Here is a 15893-nt window from a genome sequence, read left to right as displayed (position 1 = left end):
TATCCAAAACCGAGTTCACAATATTTCCTCCACCACGTACCCCTTCCCCTGACTTCTCTGTCAAGATCTACTGCTCAACTATCAACCTATCCCCGCATGCCAAGGTGCTAGGAGTAATCCTAAACTCCCCTTCCAAACCAATGACACCGCAAAGTTCCTACTTCACTTGCTGGTCATCTCTGACCTCAACTACTGCAACTCCCTCCTCATTGGCTTACCTTTACATAGGCTATCCCCCTTCAGTCCATTGTGAATGCTGCTGCCAGACTTATCCACTTTACTAACCGCTCAGTGTCTGCTATCCTTTTCTGCTGATCCCTCCCCTTGCTACCGCTCACCCAACTAACTCAATTCAAAATACGAACAACAACTTGCATAGCCATCCACAACTCTACCCCCAACTACATCACTTACCTAGTCTCAAAATACCAACCTAATCATTCTCTTTGTTCTTCCCAAGACCTCCTGCTCTCTAGCTCCCATGTCACCTCCTCCCATGCTCTCCTTCAGGACTTTTCCTGAGCCTCCCCCATCCTTTGGAACTCCCTAACCCAATCTGTTAGACTATCTCCTACTCTGTCCACTTTTAGACGATCCCTAAAAAACCCTTCTCTTCAGAGAGGCCTACCCTGCCCCCACCTAACAACTGTACTTTAATTTTCTCCATCAGCTCATCCCCCACAGTTACTACCTTTTGTTTCTCTTGACCCTCCCTCTCAGATTGTAAACTTCAATGAGCACTGTATTACTGTATTAAATTGTATTGTGATTGTACTGTCTGCTCTTGTGTTGAAAAGCGCTGTGTAAACTGTTGGTACTATATAATACCTGTATAACAATAATAATAAAAAGCAGCGTACTAAATACAGTAACCAATAATAAACAATCAGAATTATTTTTTTGGTGATTATGCTACTGTAAGCTTGCTGCAAGGCACTTTCCACATCACAGCCTGCACTGCCTTGTAAATTAAATATTATATTAAGTGATATTAAATCTTTGTGATAGTTCTTACACAGACTGGGAGAAGATAGGGGCTTCATCATTGACATTGGCCATGCGTAGTCGCACAGATGCTGTTCCAGTACGAGGGGGGTTTCCCTTGTCCACAGCTACTACTACAAATTCATACATGTGGTTGGCTCGCTCATAGTTGAGTATCTGGTTGGAATGGATAACTCCTTGTGACGTGATGGAAAACTCTGAGCTCTGAGTGAAGTAGGAAATCTCTGCATTGGCTCCAGAGTCACAATCCTGCGCTGTCACTGATATACAAAATAACATGATCATTATATGTAGTCACACATGGTACAATATCACCCTTATCTCTCCACATTGGATTTTTATTGGCAACTAAGATTATACAATGTAGACCAATATTTCTCAACTGTAGAACAAGTTTAGTCCCCAAATCGTTGCTTTTAAAAATTGAAATACGCACAAAATACTCCTGAGGAGCTACAGTGGCTAGTAGAATCTTTAGCATCTGACAATTCTGGGCGTGTTGGATGTCTGTGTCTGCCAGCTAGGTAGAAATTGATGGTTCCACTCACCAGCTTCTACTAATATGGCCATGCAAGTCAATGAACTGAACCAACAAGTGTGTTAGATGTATGAGTCTCCCAGTGACATAGAAGCCAGTGGTTCCACCCAGCAGCTTTTACGTTACTAGTGTTTGCATAAAGCAGAGAACACGGTCATCCAATTACCTGGAAGTGCTGCATAAATAGGATCCTACCAGTGGCTGTAGCTCAGAAAGATTCCATTCACTGGGAGCAGCTAGTTGTCTGGCTGTCATGCTTATCCAGTGGATTTAGTACTTTGTGTATTGGAACACATATACAGATCAGGAATTTTAGATCAGTACTGGTTTTCTTTAAGGGGATTTAAATTGGGGAGTGCTTTTGTGCGATCCAATGTCCAGTTTGTTCAGGATAATATTATCATGAAAGTTGGAAGAAGTATCAACCATTACAGTGACAGTAGCACAAATGAGTAGTACATATAGAAACTCTTTAATAGTACCAGACAAATGAAACTATACTTCAAGTGTTGTGATGGTAGCAGTTGTAAAGCATTGTAGCTACAGAAAGCAGTAAACTAGTAATTTAATTAAGATGAAAATATACATTTTAGAAGGTGACAAAATGGATCTTTTAAATTATAACATTTTAAAAAATGATCTTTTACATTTTTAGTAACTAAAGCTTTGTGGGTCAAACATTAAAAACACAATAAAAGAGGAGTGATAATATGTTGGAAAATGGACTATGCTATCTGTTTTGAATTAATAATTGCCTGATAGCCACATTTTATTATGCAAAATTGGGCAAAATGCTAAAACAGCATCAATTATACATGCAGGAGGCATCAATCTACCTTGTAACAAGGATGTCCCCACTGGAATATTCTCTAAAATATTGTCTCTGCTGTATATAGACCTCAGGAACTCAGGAGAGCAATCATTATCATCTATGATGTGAACCATGACCTGAGAAAACAATAAACCAGTCACTGGAAACAAAGATAAGAGCAGCAAGGCAGTGGAAGAATGCAGACGCAAAGGTTTGTGTGTAGATAGATAGATAGATAGATAGATAGATAGATAGATAGATAGATAGATAGATAGATAGATAGATAGATAGATAGATAGATAGACAGACAGACAGACAGACAGACAGACAGACAGACAATTCAACCTTTCTCAACTAAGGTTCCACCAGAGGTTGATAGGGGTTCCCTGATTACTGGGCAAAGTGAAACCATTGACACCAATGATCTTTTTAGCTATCTGTAAGGAGGATTATTCCCAATTACCACAAATGTAAAAAGCATTCCTCCCAGTGACTTTCCCGCTAATGTAGCGTGAACTGTAGATATAGTAATTATTAGCAGGGGTTTCCTGTTCCTTCAAAAGTTATTTCAAGGGTTCCTCCATGTTAAGGTTGTGAAGGTTTGATAGATAGATAGATAGATAGATAGATAGATAGATAGATAGATAGATAGATAGATAGATAGATAGATAGATAGATAGATAGATAGATAGATAGATAGATAGATAGATAGATAGATAGATACTGAATAAAATAGTGAGGGAGCCTATGGCTAATAGAAAATAACTGGTACACATTTGTCGAAACTCACCACAAAATGCCCACAATGAGGTCAATTTTTCTGGACCATTCAACTTTTCCATAGCAATATCTATGAATCTAGAACCCTTCGCATGTGTAATATTGGGCTTCTAAACTTAATGAGCCCAAGACAAATGTATTATCTCCTCTGTACTGAAAGGAGCCATGGCATACTTTGGCACATCAAACGTTGGCCATTACTAGTCTATATATAACAGCAATGGCAATTCAGGAACAAAATCTGCATTGTGTTGAGGAAGAAGGAATGTGACATGCTCCGCCATTCCCAGGTATACCAGGTATTTTCCAGTGGTCTGTACTGGGAAGTGTAGTGAAGGTATGTACTGGCTTACTTTAGGCTCTCCCTGTAAAGCAAACCTGTTGCTTTGACTAGTAAAGACACAATGGAGGTTTTCTTTAAGGTACGGTAGACTTATCAATAAAGCAATGCAATTACCTCAGTGACGCTGCTGAGTCCACTGTCTGCCTCCACAGCTTTTACCAACAAGTGGTAAAGGTGATGTCCACTCTCATAGTCCACAGCGTGGGTGAGGCTCAGCTCGCCGCTCTCCTGGTTAATGATGAAGAGGCTGCTGGGATTCATCAGCAAGATGTAGGTGATCAGCTGGCTCTGGAAAGACACAGCTTCTACAACTGCTATTCTGCACAAAGAAGGACACATGGTAACTTTAGGGGTCAAATATTTTATAAAATATTCATTTGTAGATGCTTAAAGTGGACCTAGCATCAGATATGTTGTTATGTTAAAGTGTTACTAAAGTCAGATTCAGTGGAATTGCACAGAGTGGCCCTGATCCTCCTCTTCTGGGGTCCCCGGCGGCGATCTTGGCTCCTCCTCTTCATTTTATGTCCACTATAGCCAGCCACTTACTATGGGAAAAATGTGGTCTGCGCACTCCTGACCTTACACAGCGGGACGTAGGCCCGCCCCCCACTTTATCTTCACTGCATTTAATTGACAGCAGCAAGAACCAATGGCTTCTGTTGCTTCTTGAATGCTGTGTAAAGAGGAAGTAAGGGTAGAAGGGGGTTTGTGGTAGGAGATTTGTGCTGAGGGGAGACTTTTTTTTTTTTGGAGGGTGGGGGGGTGGGGGGGGTTTGCACTTGCAGGGGTAATGGGGGGTATTTTTGCTAGGAGGGGGGGATTGGGCGGCATGTTTGTGCCAGGGGGGAGGATTTGGAGTGGGGGGGATGTGTACTCAGATGGGAAATTGGGAAATTTGAGGAGGATTTGTGCTAGGAGGGGTGATGTTTTTTTTTTGGGGGGGGGGGGGCATTTGTGCTGGGGGGATTTGAGGGATGGAGGCGGCACAGACTTGTGCTGTGAGGGGGGATTTCAGCAGGGGGGTGAATTTGTGCAGTTTGGCATGTTCTAGGTGACCTTGTCCCAACACTACATGCATGATAAGAAATCTTACAGGTATTTACTACCTCTCAAATAGATCAAAGTACTTCCCCTGACAATGTGTTCATCTACATTTCTCTCCAGAAGGACAGAGCCACATTTGTTCAGGCATCTTGCAGGGTCAACATCTACCTACTGGACTAAGATGCTGATTACTTTCAGCCCAGGGCTACATCAGAAGGCATATTCATATATGGTCAACAATATCCCCTGGTGACTCGGCTACAGCTGCGGGGGGGGGGGGGGGGGATAGTCACTCCATTCAGCGTGGGGAAAGCAACGGGATCAGTATGGTCTTGGGCAGTGGGTTTTTTCTTTTGCGTGAGTCAGCAGTTGTCATTCATTGTGACTGGTGTGGTCTTGCATTGCTGGATGACATGACTGACCATGGATGTACATCAGGGGATTTTGCATAAAGGACTTATTCCGAGATTCTGAATTACAGGCCACTGTGTTCTCTGGTTCCAAGAACCTCCCTCTCCCTATGTGTAAAAATAACACTGACCTTACCTGTAGTCTCACCTAAGCAAGTGTCACTTGTATGATCTTGGGAAAGCTGGCGACCCCAAATCCTAAGAGAGAGAGTTATGCCTTTTTGCCCCCCCCCCCCCATTACTGTCAGAACACACTAATCAGATGCTGGCTTTCTAGCATGTCCCTTTGACAAAAGCCAATCCTTAGACCGGCTTTTGTCGGAAAGATAGCTGTACACACCGACCAAGTGTCAACCGCTTCCTGTTGAACCAATATTGATACAGGCTAATATTCGGCCCGTTTGTACCCAGCCTTAGAAGTTCATTCATTTTTTTTCATCCTGCTCCTTCAAATTTTCTCATCACTGCATTTGAAAATGAGTATTGGTTTGACCCCACTAACAATTAGAAATTTGAAAGAATTTTCTTAAAAAAAAAGTGTGGCCAAAATTCTACTAGAACATGGCCAGTAAAAGATTTACCAAAACTATGTTATATGATGACCTACCCGAACCATCCACTCACCCAATCAGGCAGGTCTTTACGCTTTATAGTTGTTGGTAGATTTTAAGAAGTTTGTACAGACAGACTGTATGATGTAATGTAAGAGACTATTTAAATGTTAATTTATTTTGGATTCAGCCATCCAGACCCCTGCCCTATCTATTTGTAGATCCAAAGAAGAATGTACAACTAGAATGTAATATGTATAGTCAGGTTTGACATGTATGTATGTATGTATGTATGTATGTACATGTCAGATCCAAATAGGAAAAAAACGCACTAATGTTAATACAGTGCTCCAAAATAACAGTCTAAAACAACAAAATAACAGTGCAAAGCAGCGACTTAACCATGTGATATCAGCACAGTAAAATAAATATAAATCAACAAAGTCATGTTATATATAAATTATTTTAAAAAATGCGATATAATGAATAGAGTCCGCATGAAATGGTGAAAAACAAGCAATCTTTTTTTAAAAGTTAATTCAGAGCTCCAGCACCTCAAGTGAAAATGACTTCTTGTGTGAATACCACCACCTCTGATAATAAGGGTGCTTACCAGATCTTATTGACCTATCTCTAGAAAGGTCAAGTGAGGAATAATCACAACCATCAGTGAAATGTTGTGTGCCCATCTATGGACCTTGGACTGTCTCTCCCCAACTCCAGACCAGCCACGTCAGTTCACATGGATGAATGTATAAAGAAAAAGAGATGTTCCAATAGTGTAAAATCGTTTACTAGTTTATTAAAACAATTAAAAGTTGCACTTTCTTCCAATAAGAGATATATACGCCAACAGTACAGTCTTACTTGCTGGGCAAAACAATACACCCGTGCTTCCGGGATCAGTGTAAACGCAATGACATCAGCATGCAGCACCACCCTACATGTTTCGTCATAGATGACTTCTTTCTTGCCTCAGTCCCCAGACATGGCTGGTCTGGAGTTGAGGAGAGACAGTCCAAGGTCCATAGAGGGGCATACAACATCTCACCGATGGTTGTGATTATTGCTCGCTTGACCTTTCTAGAGATAAAAGGTCAATAAGATCTGGTAAGCGCACTTATTATCAGAGATGGTGGTATTCACACAAGGGGTCTTTTTCACTTGAGGTGCTGGAGCTCTGCATGAACTTTTAAAGAAGAATACTTTAATATTTTTTCACCATTTTATTTGAACTCTATTCATTATATCGCATTTTTTAAATAATTTATATGTAGCGCGACTTTGTTGATTTATATTTATGTATGTACACGTGTATGTATTGTTAAATGTCCATCTACATACTCACTTCTCCCCAGCAGCAGTGCTTTCTGGTACAAACAGACTGTACGTCATATTGGTGAACTGCGGAGGACGCAAGCCAACCAGAATGGAGACAGAGGCATACGGACTTTTTTTCCCATGTCTGTCAATTGCTTGCACTGTGAGAGCATATTCTTTATCCCAAATCAGTGGTAAACCGGTCGTACTGATGACACCAGTCTCCTTATCAACCTCAAATTTCTGGTCAGATCCTAAAAAGAAAGTAAGGAATTGGAATCATCATCCTAATATCCATGTACAATTTCAGACTCGTATGTAAGGTACTGATAAGGGCAATGATTGGGTGCTAACTGTGAAAACCCAATAGCCACCAATCAAATTTAAATTGATTTTAGCCAGATTTGTTAAAGGATTTTTTCACTTTTTCACTAGTTGATCTTTAACTGTTTTACTATATACGACCGTTCCTGTTATGATTTTTTTGCTTTATACATTTTTTAAATCACATAACACCTAAAATACACCCCTCCATAGCTAGACAGAAATGTAAACTATAATGCCCCGTACACACGTGCAGATTATCTGCAGACTTTTGTCTGCTGACTTACCTTTTCTATGTAGTGCAAGGGCCTGCCGGATTGCATACAAATTGAAAGTGTTTAGGTTTGACCTCCTATTATATGGTTTTGGTAAGTCTGCAGACAAAAGTCTGCAGATAATCTGCACGTGTGTATGGGGCATAACAAGAAATATAAATGTGTATTTTTAAAGGGGAGCTTCACTGCCACTTATCCTACTTCTCACCTCCACGTTTGAAGTTTTTTTTTTTTAATCAGGTAATTTTTTATTGAAAATAAAAGGATGAAGAGGCGCTGATGCATACAGTGTCTGAAATTAATGTCATAAATATTCCAACAGTGTATAAACCAATGCTTAAAACATATAGGGTAAACACAATATAAATCTGTATACAGTGCTCAAAGAAAATAATATTGGTGTGCAGTGCTAAAACCAGGCGTAGGTATAACATGTACCAATGAGTAGCCTGATTGCTATAATATAGGTGCTGGAGTGAAAGTGGGTGAATCAATACAGTACAGTGTGAAAATAAATATATAAATTATAAATATCCAAAAAAGAAATGATATATGTGAAGTGCCAGGTAAAAAGTGCCTGGTCTCTATACTTAAAGTGCTAAAGTGATGGACTGAATTCCAATACAAGTAAACTAATATACGCTGGTGATAAACTTAGTGATATTCTATGCATATATGTGACATACTGTATGCTGTGAATACATTCCAAGGTGGATTAGTGTAATGCTCAAGTGCAAGGTGTTTCTCAAGTAACAAATCAGTCCATATAGTGCTTTTTCAAAATGAATATAATATCCAGGTGTTCCACCGCGTGATCTTTGTGAGCTAGGTGAAAATGATTAAATGCTCACCAGAGGTGTGTGATGCGCGACCCCTGTAAGATCTGTTTGATTATATTTGGTTCTGTACTCTGCCTCTCAACCCCAGGAACAGTCTGAACCCCTCTGGCACACCTGGCAATAATGTTAATGCAAACACCACAGTAAAAGGACACAAAATGATTACCTTTACTGTGAAATTTCTTAGGAATGGAACTATCACTAGCAGTATAACTGCAAGTCAGATCACCCCGCTCATTCACTTTATATCATGAGCCCTGGGTGTATATGTGTGTGCCCGTATGGCACCGGTGACTTCAATCCCCTGAGGGGAAATGTGTTGTAGTCCCTAGGAAGAAGGCCTTGAATCTTCAGCTAGCTACTTTAGTTGGTGCACTTAGGTGTCCTGTTTGGCAGGAGTGATGCAAAGTGTACTGTGGAACTCCTGAAGCAGAAAGAACTCTTTTACTGCCTGGCAAAGGATGAGTGCAGCACAGTGTTCTACTAGTGTTGGCAAAAATAGGCAACATTGTATGCATGCAGTGTCTCTGTAGGATTGGTAGGTGCCCACTCACCAATTCCACAAACAAGGCCCAAAGGAAAAGTCCTGGCAGGCAGGCTCTTCAGGTAGCCGGACTGGCTACCTTACAACCGGAACGCTTCATGCCGTCTGTACAGGTGCGCCTGGAGAAGGCACCTGGGATCCCCCTCTCAGGCAGGGTGTCCCTGACCGGCCATGGATCTGTGTGAGGAATGACACACCGACACAGGAAGGCAGCACCTATCCCCTGGGTCTGGTCTTGTCCCCTGCCCAGGGAGCCTCTAGGTTTAAGATTCCTCTTCTTGTCTCTGTGGGCTGCTGGGGTGTGTAGGTTTTTCCCTTGAGATTACAGTGGGGCCGTCTGTGCTGGGGACTACATGTCCCAGAGTTCCTGATGCAGTCATGCTGTTCAATCATTGGTTCCTCTCCTCCTGCCAAATGAGGAAGCAGGGCAAGCTGCTCCATGTGTTTGAAGAAGAGTGGGGGAACCCCCCTGCAGCTGTGACAGACTCTGTGTCTCCTTCAGAGCCTGCCTGTGTGTGTATTGGTACAGCCATCGGGGGGTGCGGAAGTCACAGTCAGCTCTCAAATCTAAGATGGCGACCCATATCAGTGAGAATAACCTGCTGCAGGATGACAGCGCTGGACTCCAAGGACTGGTAAGTACCAGATTTTTAAAAGTCAGCAGCTACAGTATTTGTAGCTGTTGACTGTTTCTTTTTTTAAAAAGGGTTCATTTCCTCTTTAAGCTTTGGTAGATTCCAAAGTGTAGTACACTGAAAGCATGCTACATACAGTATACTGTACTGGAAGCTGAAATTAAATGACAATTGAGGTAGCTGCTATGGGGGCTTGACCAATAATACAATGGTTTAAACTGAATAATATATAGTATTTCAGTTTTCATTTAGATAAACATGTAGGCTAGGTTCACACTTGTGTGGCTCTGCGAGACGCATTTTGCATGGGCATGGCAGCCTATTCATTTGAATGAGCTGTTATGCCTTCTGAAAATGCAGGAAAAGGTCCCTGCACTTTTTTCTTTTAAACGCGGCCCCACGGTAACCACAGGTGCAGTGCGGTAACCAGCGCGGGGGAAATTCCAATGCAGTTTTCAGTGCCTGGGGGTGCCATTGGGATTAATGACATCCCCCCCCCGCATCTCCTAAACTATAGCGTGTTTTTGCCTGCGGGTGGATGGAGGTGTGGTAACAGGTGTGGTCCCGCAGCGGCAACCACCCGCACAAATGTGAACCTAGCCCTAAAAGAGATTAGCATGATGTATTTACTGATTTTTTTGCACATCGCAATTTCAGCATTTGTGGGCCCAGGCCCATTAAAAACAATAGGCTGTGTGTACTGTAGATCAGTAAAAAAAACAGAATGCCCAAATGCCTAAAAATGTGTAAAGAAGCCTTGATATGATAACGCTGTGTATCATGAACCAATAAACCCTCGAAAACATAACACAGAGTTGAATGTCATAAGTAAACATTACAAAAAAATTAAAAAAGCAAAAATATGAGTTTTGTATGTACTTATCCTTAACCAAATTTATGATCAGAAAGCCTAATATCTGGCAAAACATAGTTTTCAGCTTTGGAGTGGAAACTAGGTTATAAACTTTTTTACAGAAAAATACTTTATTGAAAATTCCCAGTTTACCATTACATCAATAAAATGCCTCTGATATACAGTTTCCACCATTTATCTTTACATCATGGCTTGACAAAATACTCACATACTAAATACAAGACAGCAGAGGCATAAATGTAAAGTGCAAAACCAATACTCCATATCCCAGTCCGCTTTCCATTTAAAGGATACTAATGCCATTCTTATAGGTGTATATTTTCTACTAGATCTAGGGAACACAAGCCTGGAGTGTCTAGTCAACTACCCCAATTATTTTCAAAATGTGTGGTGCATCCCCTGTGCCAAAAAATGAGTTGTTCAAGCCTCCGAATTGTATTCATATGTTTTAGCCATTCATTATGGGTTTAGTAATTTGCTGACAGGGTATAGCGTGTGGACCAGGTGACTTGTTGCATTTGTTCCTAATTTGTGAGTCTAAGCATTTATGAGGGAATACCCTGTTAGACATGTGAAAGTCCAATAACTTCAACCCACAGGGAAAGTTTTATGATTTTGTGAAATTAAACATAGTAGAGATTGTAGAATCTGCCTGTACCACCCCCCCCCCCCCCCCGGTCTGACATATCCAGGCTTCCCACAAGATGTTGTAACTGTGTTGCAAGACAGTATAACCAAGGGTTTGGTAGGGTGACTCCACTCTCTTTTAGGCCCTATTCACACTGGTCTTAAAAAAATGCCAGTGGCAGAAAAAAAATGTTCATATAGAGCGTTTTTTGTACATACTGTATCTTAGGCAAGTCTAGGAGAGTTTTGCATATTTCTGCCAGAAAGCTCCAATCAGAAATGCAAACCTGAAAGGTTTTTTTTTTCTCTCTCTAAACGTTGAGCTTAAAATATGTCTGTAATCGTCCTAATGTGCATGGACACATAGGTGAACACTGAGCTGCTTCTACAGGCAAAACTCAAAACTCTTACAGTAGCAGCCATTTTTAAGCCAGTGTGCATGGAGCCTTAAGCATTGCAACTGTTCTAATTTACCCTTGGGAGTTTAGGATTTCATAGTAATTCCCTAAACAGTATTTATAAAGCAAAAAAAACCTTAAACAGAATTTTAATTGGGGTATTTTGTAGGAGGCAGTTGGGGCAAAAGAATAATTTTTCTACGGTTGGTTTTCCCTATCAGCGATAACCAGAGTTTATTCCATACCCCTTCTTTATCTCTAAAGTATGTAAGTAAAGATGTTATATAAAGTCCATGAAATCAGAGGAAAAATACAGTATAACCAAGGAAGTTAAAGGAATCTGTAATTAGTATGGGGCTGGATGTTGAAATAGGCTGCAAGGAGTCACTATTTAAAAGCTTTAATGCTGATTTAGGCCTGTTGATTGTCAGTCCAGTTTTTTTTTTTATTGGTTCTAATCAGAGCCACCAATGGCTCAATAGCCAGAGCAAACAAGAGTAGGGAGTTGTCTGGTGCCCCTGCCAACGCTCTATCTTGACCTAGGCCAACAAGGCCCAGGCATAGAGCAGCACCATGGGGGGGAAAACAAGCTACCCCCACATGAAAAAAAAAACAGCTCCTCCCTGTCTCCTGCACGAAAAGAGTCCCCACCACTTGTGCTACACTGTTACTGTAGCGCCAGTTTTTTTGGCCTGGACTAGGCCGGGTGGCAGGGCCTAGGAGGCAAATTGGTCTGGCGCCCCCACATTTGCACCATCCCCACTGTCAAACATGGTGGTGGCAGCATCATGGTTTGGGCCTTCTTTTCTTCAGCAGGGACAGGGAAGATGGTTAAAATTGATGGGAAGATGGATGGAGCCAAATACAGGACCATTCTGGAAGAAAACCTGATGGAGTCTGCAAAAGACCTGAGACTGGGACGGAGATTTGTCTTCCAACAAGACAATGATCCAAAACATAAAGCAAAATCTACAATGGAATGGTTCACAAATAAACATATACAGGTGTTAGAATGGCCAAGTCAAAGTCCAGACCTGAATCCAATCGAGAATCTATGGAAAGAACTGAAAACTGCTGTTCACAAACGCTCTCCATCCAACCTCACTGAGCTCGAGCTGTTTTGCAAGGAGGAATGGGGAAAAATGTCAGTCTCTCGATGTGCAAAACTGATAGAGACATACCCCAAGCGACTTACAGCTGTAATCGCAGCAAAAGGTGGCGCTACAAAGTATTAACTTAAGGGGGCTGAATAATTTTGCACAATTTTTCAGTTTATTTGTTAAAGTTTGAAATATCCAATACATTTCGTTCCACTTCATGATTGTGTCCCACTTGTTGATTCTTCACAAAAAAATTACAGTTTTATATCTTTATGTTTGAAGCCTGAAATGTGGCAAAAGGTCGCAAAGTTCAAGGGGGCCGAATACTTTCGCAAAGGCACTGTATATAGTTCTGAGTAAAAACGGACCAGTTCCCGCAGTATCAGGAAGGTGAATTGACTATTCGTCTCTCAGAGTTAATGAATGCTCCAATGGTATTTGAAGATTGTTGGGATTGAGCGGTTTTAGCTAGCAGTTGAGCTTTCTTCACCTCCTCATAGTAAGCCAGTTTAATAAAGAAACGCTTGTTCTCTGCGTGTAGTGAGTGCCGTTCAGCCGCAAACGGCCCTTCACATCCTGCCGGCTGCTCGGCTCACAGGGACACAGGAGCCTGTCAGCAGCTGCGAGGGTATTCCCCCTTTCCTCTCCTCACTAAACATTTCTGCTCACACAAACAGCCGCCCACCTTGCTCCCTCCCCTGTTTTCCCATTGGCAGGGGGAGGGAGAGCCAATCACCAGTGAGAGCCACAGAGCTGCAGGAGCAGCAAAGAACTGTGGGACATGTAGTCCTAAGCACAAGCGCCCTCATTGTAATCCTATGAGGGAAAAACTACACAGCCCAGCCTGCCCTGAGGGGAGTGGCAGAATGACACCAAGAGGCTGCCTGAGAGCTGGGTAGACACACCATGAGGCAAGGGAGAAGAGCAGACCCAGTGGAGGGGTGCTGCCTTCCTTAGTTGGTGTGCCATTTCTCCCACAAATCCATGGCCAGATGGGGGCATCCTGCCGGAGAGTGGGATCCCAGGTGCATTCTCAAGGGGGGAAATGTACAGACGGCGTGAAACGTTCCGATTGTGATGTAGCCAGTCGGGCAACCCAAAGAGCCTGCCTATTCCAGGACACTTCGCTTGGGTCTTGATTGCAGGATTGGTGAGCAAGCACTTGCCCATTTTTCAGAGATAGACACACTGCATGCAGACGTTACTTATTATGCATACGCTAGTAGAACACTGTGCTGCAATCACCCTTTGCCAGGCAGTGTTCTTTCTGCTCCAGAAATTACACAGTACACTTTGCATCACTCCTACTAAACAGAACATTTAAGTGCACCAACTAAAGTGGCTAGCTGAAGATTTAAGGCCTTCTTCTTCCAAAGGAACTGAGGTTTCTGGTGCCATAGGGGCACACACGCACATACCCAGGGCTCAGTATATGTAGTATATAAGAAGGGTAATCTGAACTTGGGAGTTACACTATTGAACACTGCACTAGATACAGTGTTTGCAGTTCTTTGGGCCTGTGGTGTCAGGGGACAATAGGGAGAGGTCTGACATAAGAAAGGGTCATTCCTCTGCCCTCCTCCTGCCTGGACCCATAAGGCCCAACTTACGTAAAGTTGATGAAAAATCCGTTAGGATTCTCTTTCACACGGAGCGGACCGCATTGCGATCCGCTCCGGCACTTTTTTTTTTTTTTTTTTCATGGAGTGTCATCCGCTCCGTATGTCCGCATATCATCCTATCCGTTTGCGGATGATATACGGACATAATGTATGTCTATGGGCATTGCGGATGTCAGCGGATGACACCGCTGACATCCGATTTTGCATCCAATCCATTTTTTAAACGGAACAAAAATAGGGTTCTGTTCCGTTCCAAAAAACAGAACAGAACTGAAAGGACGAAAATCGGATGTCAGCGGATAGTCATCCGCTGACATCCACAATGCCATTGACTTACATTATGTCCGTATATCATCCGCAAAAAAAAAGGATGATATACGGACATGCGGAACGCCCGCGTGAAAGGGCCCTTAAAGTGTTTGCCCTTTCGTGGTCCCTCATTGTTAATGTGTCTCTCTGCTTTTGGGGATTATTCGTATTATACGGAGTCCCCTGAAAGCAGCCAGACAGTACAGTGATGGAAAAAAGTATTTGATCCCCTGCTGATTTTGTATGTTTGCCTACTGACAAAGAAATGATCAGTCTATAATTGTAATGGTAGATTTACTTTAACAGTGAGAGACAGAATAGCAACAAAAAAATCCAGAGAAACGCATTTTAAAAAAAGTATAAATTGAGTAAAATAAGTATTTGACCCCTTTGCAAAACATGACTTAATACTTGGTGGCAATATCCCTGTTGGCAATCACAGAGGTAAGACATTTCTTATAGTTGGCCACCAGGTTTGCACATATCTCTGGAGGGATTTTGTCCCACTCCTCTTTGCAAATCCTCTCCAAGCCATTAGGGTTTCGAGGCTGATGTCAGGTAACTCAAACCTTCAGCTTCCTCCACATATTTTCTATGGGATTTAGGTCTGGAGACTGGCTAGGCCATTCTAGGACCTTAATGTGCTTCTTCTTGAGCCACTCCTTTGTTGCCTTGGCCGTGTGTTTTGGGTCATTGTCATGCTGGAATACCTATCAATGACCCATTTGAATGCCCTGGCTGAGGGAAGGAGGTTCTCACCCAACATTTTACGGTACATGGCCCTGTCCATCGTCCCTTTGATGCAGTGAAGTTGTCCTGTCCCCTTAGCAGAAAAACACCCCAAAGCATAATGTTTCCACCTCCATGTTTGAGGACGGGGATGGTGTTCTTGGGGTCATTCCTCCTTCTCCAAACACAGCGAGCTGAGTTGATGACGAAGAGCTCGATTTTGGTCTCATCTGACCACAACACTTTCACCCAGCTCTCCTCTGAATCATTTAGATGTTCATTAGCAAACTTAAGATGGGTCTGTACATGTGCTTTCTTGAGCAGGAGGACCTAGCGGGCACTGCAGGATTTCAGTCATTCACTGCGTAGTGTGTTACTAATTGTTTTCTTGGTGACTATGGTCCCAGCTGCCTTGAGATCATTGACAAGATTATCCCGTTTAGTTCTGTGCTGATTCCTCACCGTTCTCATGATCATTGAAACTCCACAACGTGAGATCTTGTATGGAGCCCCAGACTGAGGGAGATTGACAGTTGTTTTGTGTTTCTTCCATTTGCGAATTATCGCACCAACTGTTGACACCCTCTCACCAAGCTGCTTGGCAATGATCTTGTAGCCCATTCCAGCCTTGTGTAGGTCTACAAGCTTGTCCCTGACATCCTTGGACAGCTCTTTGGTCTTGGTCATGGTGGAGAGATTGGGCTTCTCTGCCTTTTGGCTAAGATCAAGTGTACTATCTGTTCTTATCAGTTGGTATGGAACCTGATGGTTAGTATCGGTGGGGGCCGAAATGAACCAGGGCGCTCCGGAAC

General features: G+C 42.4%; 1 protein-coding gene across 1 annotated transcript in view; it reads right to left on the bottom strand.

Annotated features, from left to right (window-relative positions):
• The window catches only part of LOC309556827 (neural-cadherin-like), a 128280-nt gene that overhangs the window by 78300 nt on the left and 34087 nt on the right, over positions 1–15893 (bottom strand). The window contains exons 3-6 of the mRNA XM_082259348.1: positions 6834–7059; positions 3592–3796; positions 2380–2491; positions 1016–1265 (exon numbers count right to left, since the gene is read on the bottom strand). Coding sequence (XP_082115474.1) covers positions 1016–1265; positions 2380–2491; positions 3592–3796; positions 6834–7059 — 793 coding nt within the window. The remainder of the gene's footprint in view (positions 1–1015; positions 1266–2379; positions 2492–3591; positions 3797–6833; positions 7060–15893) is intronic.

The sequence above is a fragment of the Pelophylax lessonae genome (genome assembly GCF_965119305.1).
Source record: "Pelophylax lessonae genome assembly, chromosome: 5".
Lineage (NCBI taxonomy): Eukaryota > Metazoa > Chordata > Amphibia > Anura > Ranidae > Pelophylax > Pelophylax lessonae.
Note: the sequence above shows the minus strand (reverse complement) of the source record. Positions and strands in the feature narration are given on the sequence as shown.